Source organism: Temnothorax americanus, unplaced genomic scaffold (genome assembly GCF_048541705.1).
Source record: "Temnothorax americanus isolate GAGA-0224 unplaced genomic scaffold, ASM4854170v1 Scaffold103, whole genome shotgun sequence".
NCBI classification, from domain to species: domain Eukaryota; kingdom Metazoa; phylum Arthropoda; class Insecta; order Hymenoptera; family Formicidae; genus Temnothorax; species Temnothorax americanus.
The window spans coordinates 78052-95075 of record NW_027509235.1 but is presented as its reverse complement, the minus strand read 5'-3'; the positions used below and the strand labels follow the sequence as shown (position 1 = coordinate 95075).

The window sequence follows — 17024 nt, the reverse complement described above, 5'->3', positions numbered from 1 at the left end:
TGTTGAAATGATTGAAGGCAATTGTCCATAAAGACTTTATTCAGAGACAGGCAAATGGTGCTCGAAGGTGTAATCGCTGAGACTGGGTTTGACGACTGACTGAGCAGAACTCAGCAAGACAGACAAGACTGGACTTGACAAGAACTAGGCAAGAACTAGACAAGAACTCGACAAGAACTGACTCGAGCTCAAGAGGGATCTTTTTTTATACGATTTTTCACCAATAAGTCCTAACTAATAAGCCGCTCTGATCGTTACTACCGTACTGATGTCGGTAGTAACGATTAGAGTGGCTAATTAAAGAACAATAAAATAGAAAGTTTTTAGTATTTGAAAAGGATTGTTAGCATAGGATTAATTTACAGCTGTGATCAGAAGATTTTGAAAAAGGAAATTTGAAGTGAGTCACGTAAAGGACAGTGCCTAGACAAATAGTGAGAAAAATTATCGTATAAGAATTTAGAAACGGAATTTGTAAATATGATAATCTAGAGTTACGGCACGTAACACCTTCCCCCTTAGTTTGAAGATCCGTCTTGACTTGATATACATCGAATTCTTATGATCTAATCGCAAATTATAATGAAATTGAATTTGGTATGACATAGTAGTAATATAGTAACTTAGCCTAATTTTACAATGCATAATAACCATTGGATAAACGCATACAAAAAAACGTGTATAAAAATGTTAAATTTTAAAATTCTCACATACTACAATCGCACGCATTATAAATAAACTTAAACTAAATTCGAAAGTCGATTTTTACGGGAACCATTAGGTACTGAAGTAAAAGTAACTATACATGTTGCGAATCTTTTTGCGGGCGGGAGTTATGAGTATTAACATTATTATTAAAACATTTATAGAAATACTGTACGCAACCCTCCTTTGGTACACAACATAGTTTGAAAATATTAATACATTTATTTATTATATGTTAATATTTCTTGGCGTAAGTGTTAAATCTTTTATTATTTGTTTTCCACAATGAATCATTTAATGCATGTTGTAAGAATAAACTATAAACTAGGATTTTCATTACTGCTACACGAAGCTCCAGCTTGTAAAACTGATATTTGCGGTATTCTAGAAAGAGCATCTACGTTAGTATCCTGTTTCCCTTCTTTATACAAAATTTTATAATCATACTCTTCTAATTTTAATCGCCAACGCATTAAACGAGATGGATCTTTAACGTAAACCAAACTAATGGTTTATGATCAGTAACTATTTTAAATTCTTTTACTATATAAATAAGATCGAAAATGTTTTGTTGCCCATACGATAGCTAAAACCGGTTCTACAATACGTCGCAAACGATGGCAACTGCTAGTTGAAAAGTGTTATTTCTGATTGCCGATTGTCAGTTACTGTCGCCAAAAAAGTTAAAAGTTCGCCAACTCTCTTTTGATAATCGCAATTGACAAGCGCAACGTGGAAATAACACTTTTCAACTAGCAGTTGCTATCGTTTGCGACGTATTGTAGAACCGGCTTAAGAGTTCCTTTTCTATAGTGTCGTAATTACGTTCTGCTTTATTAAGTGTTCGGGAAGCATAAGCGATTGGAAGATCATTTCCTATTTTTCCTTGTGATAAAACAGCACCGATTCCTTCGTCACTAGCGTCTGTAGTTAATATACATTTTTTATTGAAATCTGGATGAGTAATCGAACTAAAATCTTTGATGAAGCGTCGGTAATAAGGTTTCTTGGAGCAGGATACTGTTTTACTGCTTTCATTTTTTAGGTTATAGATATAGGGATTAGGTTATAGATCTAGTATAAGATACTTCCTTATTTGAAATTATGTGACTTAAGTAAATCAATTCTTTTTTGAAAAATTTACATTTATCTGGTTGTAAACTAAGACGGCTTCTCTCCAGTCGCTTGAAAAGTAAATTAAGTATTTGTTTGTGCTCTTCTAAGTAGTGATGCCGCTGATACAAGAAATTCGAGACAAGACGAGAATCTTGTCGAGATTTTCGATATATCTGAATCAAAAATATATTTTTTTTTATCACTAAATTGTGGACTATTAAGGAACCATACACAACTCGAGGAATAACCCAAAACATAAGTAATTTTTTATACAGTCGTTTATTTATTTTAAACAGTTATTTATTATAAATACTACGCCAATGTCAGAATTTCATAACGGAATTTCTCTTATGGCTTTACTTGGCTTCAAATTTTTTTGAAGTTATAATTCCAAACTGCACGATTTCCAACACTCCATATTTTATATAAGCAGTAAATATATTTAGATCAGGTAATTGTCTTATTTATTAACGGAAATAAGGATTAAACTATATCTAAAATTTTATTATAGAATTACGAGATTTTTCGAGACAAGACGAGATTTTTTGAGACGAGACGAGAATCTCGTCTTGTCTCGTCTAAATTTCGTCTCGTCCCGTCTCGTCTCGCGGGTCTCTGCATGAGGTTCTAAGGTCTCTGTATGAACGATAACATCGTCTAAATAAACAAGGATTTTTAAAGCCCATTAAAACATTATCCATTAAACGTTGAAACGTCGATGGGGCATCTTGTTATGTTCGTAATGACCGTTAGGTGTATTGAATGCTGTTTTTGCTGAATCTTGTGGATCCATTGGAATTTGGTGAAAACCCGAAGCAAGATCGAAGCATGAAAAATATCTATAGCCTTACCTAATTGATCTATAATATCTGTTACATTAGGCAGGGGATAAGCATCGCCGATCGTTTTATCGTTTAATTTACGAAAATCTATCACTAATCTCCATCGTTTATTACCGTTAGCGTCAGGTTTCTTAGGCACCACCCATAACGGCGAATTGAACGGTGAAACAGATGGTTGAATGATGTCTTGTTCAAGTAATTTATCAATTTGTTGTTTAATTTCTTTCTTGTGAATAGAGAGGTATCTGTATTGCTTAACATTTATAGGAGCATTATCTGTAGTGGGAATAGAATGTACAATTCGATTTGTTCCCTTTAATTTATCTCCTAGCAAATAAAATATATCATTGAAGTTTTCAATAATAAGAATGATTATTTGATCAAACTGACGTTTAATATCGTAGAGTTACATTAATTAATTCGACGTTTCGACACTAGTTTTGTGTCGAATTTTATATCTTTTCAATAATAGGTAATATATAATGCTTTTCCTCTTCATTTAAATGATCTAATCGTAAATTTTCTTTTAATTTGTTTAATCTATCCGTTAAATTATTCGAGAACACCGAATTTATTACGAATGCAGAGCTGTCCCTCGGGCTCGTGTCGACTGACACTGACTCTACATCGATTGTAGGTGTCTCAATAGTTAACTCTTTTTCTGTCGTATTAACTAAGCAAGTATACACATTACCATCAGTTACTTTTACAAGACTCTATAATAAAAATACCTTCCGATATTTCTTGTCGATTTATTAATCCGCTATCCATATTTTTTTGTTTAGTTTTAATAATACATGAATATATGCTTCTAGCTGGCAAAGTTATTGAATTACTAAATTCAAATATACCTTATTATCCCGAATTTTAACTGTTTGTGTTTTGTAATCAGCATTTTCAGAGCGTAAAAAGGGGTTACCTATAATTCCTTGTTTTTTTAATGGAAATTTACTTGATACTACGTGAAATTCGTGATTAGCATTTTCTAAGTTTAAATATACGGTTCCGAGAGTTTTGCACTTTTTCTTCTGTTATAACCTGTATTTCAACCTTTTTGTCCTGATATACCAAAGTATCGTGCTGTAAAGCATTTGCTTTAATAATTTATTTAGTTCGGCGTATCTAGTATGAATTTGTCTGTTGAGTTTCTAAGCTCATTGAAAAGGGATAGAGATAATGTTTCGAGAAGCTGTTCGGATTGTGTATGTGTTTGTACATTAATCTATTTCCAGAATTATTGTCGAAATTTTGCACATTGAATTCGCGTCTATTATGATTGCTATGTTGAAAATTAGAATTGAAATTTTGATTTTGATTTTGATTTTGATTTTGTAAATTGAAAGCCTTTTTTCCACATTCGCTTTCTGAATGACCGATCTTTTTACAGTAGTTACAGGTTATAGTTGGCTTGTTAAAATTGTTAACTTTGAATCTATCTGCGTGATATTGTGATTTTCTAATAAATCTAACTGTGCTTTCGATTGCGTCTTTTAACGAATCTAACGTATCAAATTTCTGTGCCAAAAGATGTTGACTGATATGTTTATGTAACCCGCCTAAAAAGTGATCTATTAATTTGTTAATGGCAAAAATTCTTAATCCTGTTCTAGCTGCCGGATTAGGGTAATTAGAAATTGCAATTATCATTTCCGAATTTAATTTTCTTACTTTAGTAATATATTGTTCAATGGATTCGTCTTTATTTTACCGGATACTATTTATTTCAAGTTCCCAGTGATCAAAAGTTTTGTAATTTCCGAATTCTTTTATTAACGCGCTACATAATCCGTCGAGATTCGTTATCGTATATAGTGATTTGATTAATAATGCAGCGTCTCCCGTCAATTTTGTTTGTAAAATTGCTCTAAAGAAAAATAATCTGTTAGAGTTAAACATTTAAATTTCCCGCGTTTACTAGTAAATTAGTATTTCTTAAAGGTTACGACATGGTTCCTATAGCGGTTGGTATACTGTACACCAGTTGTTATAAATTCAAAGGTTGGCTGTACTGAGCACGATATTCGTCTTTAGTTTTAGTCACGCCGCTCGCGCCTCATGCTCGACACCAGAACTCTGTGTATCCAAAATATAATAAAAGAATCATATTGATACATCAACAATCTGTCATCTGGTTCGACTATATTTGTCGAGAAAGAGGATCTTCGACTTTGTTGGTCTGTATCGAGACGGTTCGGCCTATCCATAAAACCTATCGGAGATGATGCTTGATCATTCGGATCATGGTCGGTTGATTTAAAAATATATTATCGAAACTATTGCTTACTAAACTATCTTCAGAGTCCATATTATAATGCGGAGTAGGATTTCTATATATGGATTTACAGGAGTAGAATTACGATATACATTGTAACGCTGGTCCAGATGATGCTGTCCGAAGTTCGGTGAATGGTGAAGTACGGTGAAGTAGTATAGCCCTTTTACGTGCTGGCCGTTCACGGAGTTTTGTCGTTGCCGTCGCGATGTCGTCGTCGTCGTCCGTCGTCATCGTCGTCGTCCCGAAGGTCCGCCTCGTTCCAGGAGTCTCGTGCTTTTTTTTTCGTTTGTCAATATAGGCTGCTGTACTTCTGCGGCTCCCTGACCTTTTACCTCGGATGTCCAAGGTTTTATCGGTGGATAGATCGGCAGAATTATGGCAGTTACGCCTATTGTTACAGGAACAGTTGTTGTTCAGCCTTCTGTCTTCTACTTCAGTGTCCTACTGAGATGTGAGGTTTACTCAATTCAGGCTTCTTTTCGATCGTCTGTCCTTACTTCGTGCCTTTACAACAACTCTGACTTTTACGAGTAACAGAGCGGAGTGTTGATGGAAGTTTTTAGTTTCCTGGATAATTGGGTACAGCTGCCACCAGTTGTTACGAGCGAGAAGCCACGTAATGTTATGTTGAAATGATTGAAGGCAATTGTCGACTAAAGACTTTATTCAGGCGCAGGCAAATGGTGATCGAAGGTGTAATCGCTGAGACTGGGTTTGACGACTGACTGAGCAGAACTCAGCAAAACAGACAAGACTGGAGTTGACAAGAACTAGACAAGAACTGACTCGAGCTCAAGATGGATCTTCTTTTATAGGATTTTTCACCAATAAATTCTAACCAATAACGTAACACGTTCTAATGTCGGTAGTAACGATTGGAGCGGCTGATTAAAGAACAATAAAATAGAAAGTTTAGTATTTGACGAAAAGGACTGTTAGCATAGGATTAATTTACAGCTGTGATCAGAAGATATTAAAAAGGGGAATTTGAAATGAGTCACGTAAGAGACAGTGCCTAGACAAATAGTGAGAAAAATTATTGTATAAGAATTTAGAAACGGAATTTGTAAATATGATAATCTAGAGTTACGGCACGTAACAGATAGCGCGAGCCAATTAGGAGCGGACTCGCGAGCTCGCGACAGGATCTTTGCGCAGTCCCGTCGGAGGGGGCGTTTTATGACCTCTCGCTCTCGCTCTCGCAGCGACCTCCCGGGATCCATATGCAGCGGTCCGAACACGCAGGTTCCTCTAGGATCCTCTTTGGCGACCCGGGGATGGTAGCTAGCTATCCCGAATTCAGTCAGTGCAGTGAAGGTCGGCCGGGGATACTCAGTTTTACCCGGCGCCGGGGGCTTTTGTCTGGCCGCTTGCGAGCCCCGTTAATAATTGCCTCAACGGTCCATTCCTTGTCTCCGGCCCTCTCCTCTGTTCTCAAATCTCTTAATTAGCCGCACTTCGACGGAGACGTCCCTGTATGTTTTTGCTTCGGCGAGGTGCCAATAATTATACAAAATAAAAGAAAGGGATCAGTAATAGAAGACGTACGCAAATATCATTAGGCTCCTGGAGATTTCGATCTTGCTTCACTGGACCGTTCTCGGGCGCGAACCCGCGCTTTGTGACGGTGGCGAGGACACTGCCAGGATGCAGCGGAACTGCAACATCACAACACACATCAGTAAATAAATTAAAGGGAAAGAGGCAATATGAGCCGGCGCGGTAAATAGGGCGCAAGTTGTATATATTTCTTAATCGTCAATACATAAAAGATTCGCGAACGTTTCGACCATTTTTTGTGGTCATCTTCAGCGCAATGTGTACGTAGTCACAGGAAATTAAATTCAAACCATACTGCAACGCGGCTATTACATTATATACTCGCACGTTCCTTCTCCATGCGGACACTCTGGTGTGTGTGTGCTACTCTGCAGGCAAGCAATCTTGAAATCCATCCCAAGAGTGTCCGCATGGAGAAGGAACGTGCGAGTATATAATGTAATAGCCGCGTTGCAGTATGGTTTGAATTTAATTTCCTGTGACTACGTACACATTGCGCTGAAGATGACCACAAAAAATGGTCGAAACGTTCGCGAATCTTTTATGTATTGACGATTAAGAAATATATACAACTTGCGCCCTATTTACCGCGCCGGCTCATATTGCCTCTTTCCCTTTAATTTATTTAATCACGAGAGCCTTATAAGTTTAACACATCAATAAATTACTCGTTTGCTTTATGAGAAAAGTTTTAATTGTATATAATTAATATGTAAAACTGTGGACCAAATAATAGTTTTATAAGGTATTATAATGTACCTGCCTAATACAGCATAAAGTGTCTAGACATTGGACACATGCTGTAATTTAATCTTTAAATTAAAAATTACTACACACACGCACACACGCGCGTGCCGGGCGGGGTGCAAGAAGTGGCCTTCGGTCCCCTTTCTGCCCCCCCCCCCCCCGCAGGTAGTCAGGGTCGATCTCGTTTCATAACTTACGAAGTACGGGGGGCCGGAGGCCGGAGGCCGGGGGCCGGAGGCCCCCCTTGCACACCCCGCGCACTCGCGTGCGTGCGTGCGTGCGTGTGTGGTAATTTTTAATTTGAAGATTAAATTACAGTATGTGTCCAATGATCGCCATTTTTAAGTTTCATATTCATCGTACAAAAGCGTATCAAATGAGCCTAATTTAATCAATATTGGAGGTAAAGAGCTTTATACATTACATTCTTTTATTTATACACTAAATTCTTATATACTTAGCGTTGATCGATACATTGGATGGAATACTACTGAATGTCTTTTTTTCATTCATAATTTCAGTCTGCTTATAGGGCAAAACAAAATTTATCATTGTACGGTTCGGGTTTGCAACTTTTCCTGCAAACCAAGGTCTACCCCCACCCACCCCCATCTACATGTGTACTGTCTATACACATACCAGCAAATTACTTTCTTTGGCACTGACACAAACTGGCAAATTTTTCAAACTTTTTTGTTTAATAATTTTTTAACAAACAATAATCGAGGGCTAAATCCATCTGAAGGTTACTCAGAAGGGTGAGCTTGACAACATACGTCAAGGTCAAGGTCATCGGAGGGTGGTCTCCTAGCTATACTGCATAATTACTATAAAAAAACTATAGTGTTTTGTTTTTCATATAGATCTTTTTATTAATTATAGAAATCCGTAAATTAAAATTTGATGTATAGGCTCCAATGGAAATCCACTAATATAGAAAACGGGCTAACCAAGAACCAAGCGCGGTAAATGATGCGCAAAAGTTTTATTTTTATTTTTATTTTGCATATTTTCCAACCTTGACTGCGCGCCGACTAAATTTATCAGACTGAAACACAAATCGAATTGATTTAATTAGGGGTAGGGAGGGAATTTTACTACTCCACCCGGAGCTGTGTTTCAAGTCTGAGAAAGGATTCGACAATACGTCGCCACCGTCAACGCGGAGTTCTCGGCTCAGGGACCAGGAGCCTTAATAACTATAGTATAACAGCAACAACATCACCAGGCCTATTGTACAACTAAAACTACTTGAGTAAGCGCGTGTATGTGCGTGTGCGCGTGTGTGTGTGTGTGTGTGTGCGTGCGTGCGTGCGTGCGTGTGTGTGTGTGTGTGTGTGTGTGTGTGTGTGTGTGTGTGTGTGTGTGTGTGTGTGTGTGCGTGTGCGTGTGCGTGTGCGTGTGCGTGTGCGTGTGCGTGTGCGTGTGCGTGTGCGTGTGCGTGTGTGTGTGTGTGTGTGTGTGTGTGTGTGTGTGTGTGTGTGTGTGTGTGTGTGTGTGTGTGCGTGCGTGTGCGTGTGCGTGTGTGTGCGTGCTCGCGTATCTGTATTGCAACTAACGTTAAACTAAGGGGCTTATTCTGTAAACGTTAACGATATCGTTACGTGCTTTGCGCTGCTTTTCTATAGTATATTATATCTGCGCAAAACACATATAATGCCAAGGGAACGGGCGCACGCACACACGCACACACGCACACACACGCGCTTACTCAAGTACTTTTAGTTGACAATAGGCCTGGTGATGTTGCTATTATACTGTAATTATTAAGGGCAACGGCTCATGGAGGCCAAAAGGTTGATTTTTGGGGATCATGCACAGAGAGAATTTTCTCTTAAAATTTACCCTGAAATCATGGTAGTTGTGGGACAACATGTACCACCAAGAATTTTATACGAGCTATTCTGATAAATATCCACCATAATAAAAAATATTAATATTTATTACATTAAAATATAAAATATGTTTGATCAATTTTACTAAAATATATCTAGGAAATTTCAATAATTTTTCAAAATTTAGCAATCTGCTTGGTAATTTTTACCACGTTGTTTGTATATAAAATGTCTTTTGTATACATTAAAAATTCCTTGGTTGCCAAGTTGTTCCAAGTTTGTAGTGAATTTAGGAGTAAAATATAACAAAAAATTCTCTCCGTGTGCTTATGATGACATTTAATCAGCATTACAACTATTTAGTTCCAAAGGTTCAGCTAATTTCACCGAAACCCAAAATACGTATGATTATGGCGGGGTCTTTTAGTCAGCGCGCAGTCAAAGTTGGAAAATATGTAAAATAAAAATAAAACTTTTGCGCATTATTTACCGCGCTTGGTTCTTAGTTAGCTTGTTTTCTATATCCGTAAATTAAATTTTATTGTAATTTCAGGTTGGGATTGGCTACTAGACAACAATGTGAGAACGCTTTGAAGCAGACTAAATACGACGTAGAAATGGCAGCTTCATTATTGCTCGATCAGACCAGATGAAAAACAACTGCAGTTAATGTCCTGACATGTCCTGCACAACTGTAATTCTGAGTACGCGTTTATTTATGAATGAACGTAACAAGTGGAAACCATTGTGCTCAGGAAGCGAAGATCAATCGGATTACTTGCAAATGTCTTCTGTGTTTCGATTTATGACACAATTTAGCGGCTGGTTGATGCTAGCTATTGGGTTGAAATAAAAACTGTTGCGCATAATTGAGAGGTGATACTGGTAAAGGTACCGCCAATGACTACGTTTACACGGTTCATTTAAACCGAAGTTATAACATCGATGTTATAACTTTGGTGTAAATCGGGCCGCGTAAACGTATACAATGACATTATTCTTAAGACGTATATATAATATAAGATATAACATATATAATTCTGAAGCTGTGATATGTTATTGATCTTTATCTGGATTTACGATCCTATGAATGAACTTTTCGCGTTTTATTTAGGGCAGATAATGGTGCGTTCAGTAGAAAAAATCGCTGAGTAGCAATCGAACGTGATTGGCTCTTACTTGTATCCCTTGCGGGAAATCAGCGTGTAGCGTGTTAACAAAACGACACTCAACAGTTGTGTCTGCTGAACGCAGCCGATGTTAAAATAAGAGGATTTGAAATTAATAAGTATAATATTTAATTACATAAAAAGACATTCTCATATATACACACGAAGAAAAAAAAAAAAAGAAAAAGACGAGAGAAGAGAGAAGATAGAGAGAGAGAGAGAGAGAGAGAGAGCGAGAGAGGAGAGAGACGAGAAGCGAGAGAGAGAGAGAGAGAGAAAGAAGGAGAAAGGAAAGAAGAAAGAAACGACAGACGGCGACCCGCAGACAGAAAGCCACTCTCTCTAGATCGAGAGAGAGAAGAGACGCGAGGAGCTACTCCCTCCCTCCCTCCCTCCCTCTCCTTCCTCTCTTCCCTTTTCCCCTTGACCTTTAATGTTTGAATATGAAATAGCATAATATTGTCAATTGTTTGCGTCTGTATAGTATAGTCGGAAATCTTTTCCGCAAGTTTCAGGTATCAAACGATTATACATACAATATCTACCTAGGTATAGAATTTTCACTTAGGCGTCGCTAAATGTTTTTCTCAGACTTATATTATTATTTATTTAGGAACAATTATTTCATAGTAGATAGAAGAAATACGAAATATTTTGAAGGTGTATGTGCCACAGCGAGCATCTTACGTTGTTCGCGCTCATACTCTCAAAAAGTTAATGCCTTTGGGAGCTTTCCCGCAAGCGATACAAGTGTCGTTGTCTTTGTTACTTATTGCCAAAAGAGAAAGATAGAACGACATCTGTGTCGATTTGTGTCGCTTGCTGGAAAGCTGCCTTTATATAAAAAATAATGAATTGATTGATATATATAAAGAAGGCATAAGTATATTTAACTCTTTTGCTACGAACAATCATTATAGTTAATATTTGTTCGCCACGCTGCGAAATTAAGTTATTATAGGGTAATAACATTTGTATGTTGTCATAACGAACAAAAATTATTATAAGATATGGACCTGTCATATTATTGTGAAGTAACGAACTTAAACTTTGCGCATGGCCGAGCACTCACAGCTTGTACTCTCTCGTATAATGATAGTGTTAGGTTGGCCGTAGCGAAAGGGTTAATAAAAGTTCTGCTGTGTACAATTGCATACTTCCTTTTCGATACATTTACATGTTTTTATTACGTCAATCGATTCTTCGTATGATATATTAAAATAAGGTAATCGAAAAGTGGATAATTTGCAAAACATTTCAGGTCAGACTATGTTAGGATAAAATTTGAAATATTTCATAGATTATCATAATTATTAAACAGTTTCACTTTTCTTTCATCTTACTTTAATATTTTTATGTATGGAATGATCAACAAAATCGAAATACTACGTATAAAAGATATTATTTTATTTAAAAAATGATAGCATTATGATATATTATAAAAATATATGCTATAAAAAATTTGTTTTGTACATTATGTTTTATTCTAAAAATTCCAACTTTTATTTGAAAAATTTTTTTAAAAAACCTCTAAATACATTCTCGATATAACTGTGGCTTCTGACTTTTTTTTTACTTTATTATATGTATACATACAGGGTGTCCGTCCATAAATGTCCAAGCAAATATCTCTAAAAATATGGAAGATATGGAAAAACGTTTTAGACAAAAGTTGTAGGATATCAAGAAGGATGAATAATGATAAAACCAATTTTCGAAAAAAATCAATTTTTTTAAGATCACATAAAGGTCATCGCTATTTTTTTAAATGGAATTGTATGATTTTTGCTTTCTCATAGAGGAAGCTTTGTTTTCGTGAAAAATTTTTTTTCCAGGTATCTTTGACAAGGTGTTTAGAATGTTCTAAAACGTCGAAAAATCAATTCTGTACAAAATGTCCGTGCGTGCGTGCGTGCGTGCGTGCGTGCGTGCGTGCGTGCGTGCGTGCGTGCGTGCGTGCGCGTGTATTTAACGTTTTTGTTGTCCGTTTGTGCTCTAACTTTCGTAATTTTTGAGATATTGGAATGCATTTTTTTAAATCAAGAGTATCATATAAGGAAGGTTGGGATTGAATTTGGCGATAATCGGTAAAGCGGTACTTTTTTAAATAAAATTTAAAATTTTTGTAGAAATGTCCGTTTATGCTCGAACTTCCGTAATTTTTTAGATATCGGGATGCATTTTTTTTATCGATAGAGTATCATGTAAGGAAGGTTGGGATTGAATTTGGCGATGATTGGTAAAGCGGTTCTTTTTTAATAAAATTTAGAATTTTTGTAGCAATGTCTGTGGTTGCTATAACTTCCGCAGATTTTGAGATATCGGGCTGTTTTTAATTTTATTATATTCTTCAGTCTTTTTTACTCTTATTTCATATATAATTCTTTAAAATTTGGTTGATTAGATCTAGCTTTATACGCAATCAAAGGTCCATATGCGAAAGTCCATATATGAGCCACATAGCCTGAACTCCCAAAGTCAATATTGATTTGACATTGCGTCAATTGTAAAACCCCACTTGTGCTACTAAGGTAACCCTTTTTCAATAAAAAGATTTAAAAAAATGAAAAAAGTGTGCAAATTAGAAACTTGCACATTGCTTCTTTATTATTACAGATCGCTACCATTGTTCTATTTTATTTCGCTTATAAAGCTTCTTCTATGAGGAAGTCAAACTAATACATACTAATAATTATGCATCAAATAAAATACAAGATTCCTCATAAGAGGAGCTTTGTGAGCGAAATAAAATAGGAGCAATGGTAGCGATCTGTAATGATGAAGAAGCAATAATGTGCAAGTTTTTAATTTGCACACTTTTTTCATATAATCTTTCTAATTATTTTACATATAAAAATATTAAGGTAGAGTTATAAAAAAATTAATAGTTTACGAGATATTTCATATTTTGTTTGATATAAAATATAAAATATCTCGTAAATATTTATTTTTTGGTAACTGTCCTTTAAGGTGATGCTGGAGCCGTCTGTTTTACCGATTACTACGGCATTTCTTTGTCGTCACGTAGCGTCGTATTAATTTGACAGAATCAAAAATCTTTTTCCAGAATTTTGCAGTACATACATTAATGATTCAGAGGAACTCTGATTTTATATAGAAAACGAGAAAAAATTACAAAAGTACAGATTTCCTTATCTACTTTTATCCCAATATGGCGTCTCGAGTTGCGGCAAGCTGTCAGCTCGTAACAAGATGTATTTCATATAAGAGATATACCATTGGTACGAACGCGAAAACAAGTTCTCCTGAATTGCACAACAATAAAAACATCGATAAACCCCCCAAATATTAAAGATTTGGAAGCGTAATATAAAAGTATGATGTCGATGTGTATCGTGCGTATGTATGCGTGCAATGTTAGGTACTATCACAGTATATACAGTAGCGCAACTCTCTGTCGGCGCCTTTAATGTTAGTGTTGTCCAAAATGGAGTGCGCATGCGCGAAATAAGTAAGCGCCCACTAGCACCAACTGAACGGCCACGTTCAGGCAGACACAACTGTTAAGTGTCGTCTTATCGACACGCTACGCTGATTCGTTGGATCTAAAAGTATAAGAGCCAATCACGTGCTATTGAGCGGTTTTACGCGCCCAACGTCTTTCTCTGAACTTCTTTCTCAATTGCTCTTTCCTTTCTCCGCTCTCACTCCACTTTTACATGAAATTAATCTGAATTTAATAAAAATAATGAAGATAAATATTTATTATGTATCTATTAAAAATAAGGAAAAAAATTCAAAAATGAGAAAAAATAAAATTATATAAATGTGATTGCAGATTGAATAATATAAATGTATTGAGGTGAATTATTAGAAAATATAATGTTATATAACATATATTGAACAACCACAAAAAGCAAAATATAATATTTTATACATTATACTTATAAAAAAACAATTATAATTATAAAATATTTAATTTAAAATAATTTTATTAGATTAAATAAAATAAACGAATAATTTTTAATTATGCATTCAAAATAAAAATAAGATACGCTATATTAATACTTAATTTAAAATGCAATAAATGAAATTTTAATTTTAATACGACGATATGTTTCCGGATAGCACGGAGAATTGAAAAAGAATTCTTTTTAAATTCTTGATTAAAAAAATTTTTAAAGTACTTTTTCCGTATATCATTTCTGTCCCAAAACAACTCTTAAGAGTTTAAAAGAATTTCTATTCTATGTCACCAATTCTGAGTTTTTCTTCAGATACAAAAAAAATCACTTTTCTACTCCATAAAAATTTGTAATATATTCGAAATTATGTTTAGGTAGTATTCTAATAAAGCTCTATCTAAGCGCTATTTCGAATGCATTGCGATTTCTTATAGAATAGAAAAATAATTCCTTTGTATCTGAAGGATAAGAAATGTATATACTAATCCATTTTATGTTCTTTCTGATGCAGAAACTGTTTTCGGATAGATTATGAAGGATTCTTTCTTATCCGATGTTACAGACAGAATATTAGGATTATAAACACTGAAATATTAGGAATATAAATATAGGAAAATATAAAATAGAAGTATCCGATGACTCCTATATCGATTAATGATTATATTACTAAATTGGTATACAGATTTAAAATATTGTATCATTAATTGTTATAACAAACAATTCGTATAATATAAAGCGACATATTTATCGTAAATACAAAAATGCAAAATAAAATTTTATATGCAAAATAATCAATGTATACCTAATATGATATATTATAAAAATATAAAAGTGTCCCGAAAGAGTGGTCGAGTAACGATTCGAAATTCTACAACCATATTGTTACTTTGCAGAAGCAGCGACGATCGTTGTATTTCGGAATTCGGACGCGCTTCCGCGCGTTCCGTTAATGCTTCATCGAATGAGAGTCTATATGTACTTCGATAGATATGCATCAATCAATTGGCAGTAAATGGCTTATATAAAATGTGTCTGGATAGAATATTGGACATATGTATTATATTATCTCGATGATTCCCATACGCCGGATTGAGCATTGCGTTTATAAATTTATAAAATTTCTCCTAAGAGCCGTTCTGATCCGAGTAAGCAAAAGTCCACATACAAAAATCCACATACGAAATTGCAACACCATGGATTTAATAGCACTTTGATATTCTTATTTAAGATAGCAGATACAATGAAAGAATCTATGGATAGATTTGAATATATTCTGTCTAGTCTTAGAAGCTATAGAGTGTCGATAGGTTTCCGTTTAACGATGCTAAACTGGTAATAATTTCTGCTCCGGTGTCAGTCTTCAAGGATAATACAACCTGTCTTGTATTTAAATGTAAATCAGGTACACTGAATTTCCTCGATTTCGTCGGCACTGCTATATTTTGCGAATCCATATCCGTAGTTTATTCTTCTCTGTAGGCACTTGCACGTCGTCATCAATAAAGTACGATAATACCTAGAACATTGATATAATTTAGAACTGTTGAAAATATATACGAATATGTTATACAATCTTTGTTGAGTTACCTTATTCCGTATGTTATAAAGTTGATTGAGCCGGGATAAAGAGAAATGTACTTTCGTCGGTCGTCCCATTTCAATGAAAAACTGGCGGTTTTTGCCTAGAATCATTTCAGATTTTATTGTCGCAAAAGAAGGTGAAATACCCGTGTCTGGATGTGGATCTCCATGCTTTGTTTCTATCATATAAATTTTGAAATCCTTCACGCTCGGTATTGCGTTTAGATTTTGTGCATCGCCGAGCACTAGCTGTTATTGTTATATCGAAACGAGATATCTATAAATTCCGCAACAATATTAATTAAAATAAAATATTTAATAATATGCCACATTAAAATATTAAATGACGTATTAATTTTTTGTAAGTAAGATGGTATAATACGTATTTGTATCTTTTTAGATAAATATGTTGCTGAGAGAATATGTTATCTTTCCGCAATTTACTAAAAATTTAAACGGTGGAAGTATTATAGTTTTAACCATGAGTCTTCCAAGAAAAAAAATCATTATTTTTAATATAAATTCTGAATTATAAATCATGAAACGCTGTTATATGATAACTTACAAATTGTATTGTATTGTGGAATGCATGCTGGACATTTCAAAATCGACACCACTATCTTTTGTGAAGTCGATATCTGAATTATCTGACGTCTGTTTCAGCCAGAAATTTGCATTTTAATAAGTATTTCAGAAATGTAACCGTTCGTAGACAACGTAGAATCAAGCAGCAATTTTTTCTAGATATTAGAGTATCACAGAGTTAGTTTCACAAGATAAATAGATAAACGATATTCTTAATTTAAGCACCCGCGAAAAACGATTGTATTAAAACCGTATTAAAAGCTTATATGAATTTATTAAGAATCTTATTAGAATCGAATATGCAAATCAATTATAATTTAAATATGTCATATTTAAATCAAATTAAAGTACCCCATCTTATTTAATCTATATATGGATTAAACTGGACCTTGCTTTGTTAAAATATGCAAAATCAGCCGCACAGACCAAAAAAAATGCAGAGTTAATATGGTTTTAATTTGCCAAATGTGGATTAAATATGGTAATAAATTCAAAATTAATTTGTTAAATATAATCATATATAATCATATATATTAAATATAAGTCAAATATAATCATATAAGTCAAATATAATCATATAAGTCAAATATAATCATATAAGTCATATAAGTCAAATTTGTCATATATAAATGTTATTTGATCTTATTAGAATTTTATATAATTTTGTTTTAAATTTAAAGTTA

General features: G+C 34.6%; 1 protein-coding gene across 4 annotated transcripts in view; it reads left to right on the top strand.

Annotated features, from left to right (window-relative positions):
* Ack (activated Cdc42 kinase) overlaps nucleotides 1–10206 on the top strand; it is a 72487-nt gene extending 62281 nt beyond the window's left edge. For all 4 annotated transcript variants that reach the window (XM_077416430.1, XM_077416412.1, XM_077416421.1 and 1 more), the window contains exon 6: nucleotides 9634–10206. In XM_077416430.1, coding sequence (XP_077272556.1) covers nucleotides 9634–9651 — 18 coding nt within the window. In that variant the 3' untranslated portion in view covers nucleotides 9652–10206. The remainder of the gene's footprint in view (nucleotides 1–9633) is intronic.
* Nucleotides 10207–17024: the final 6818 nt, after the last annotated feature.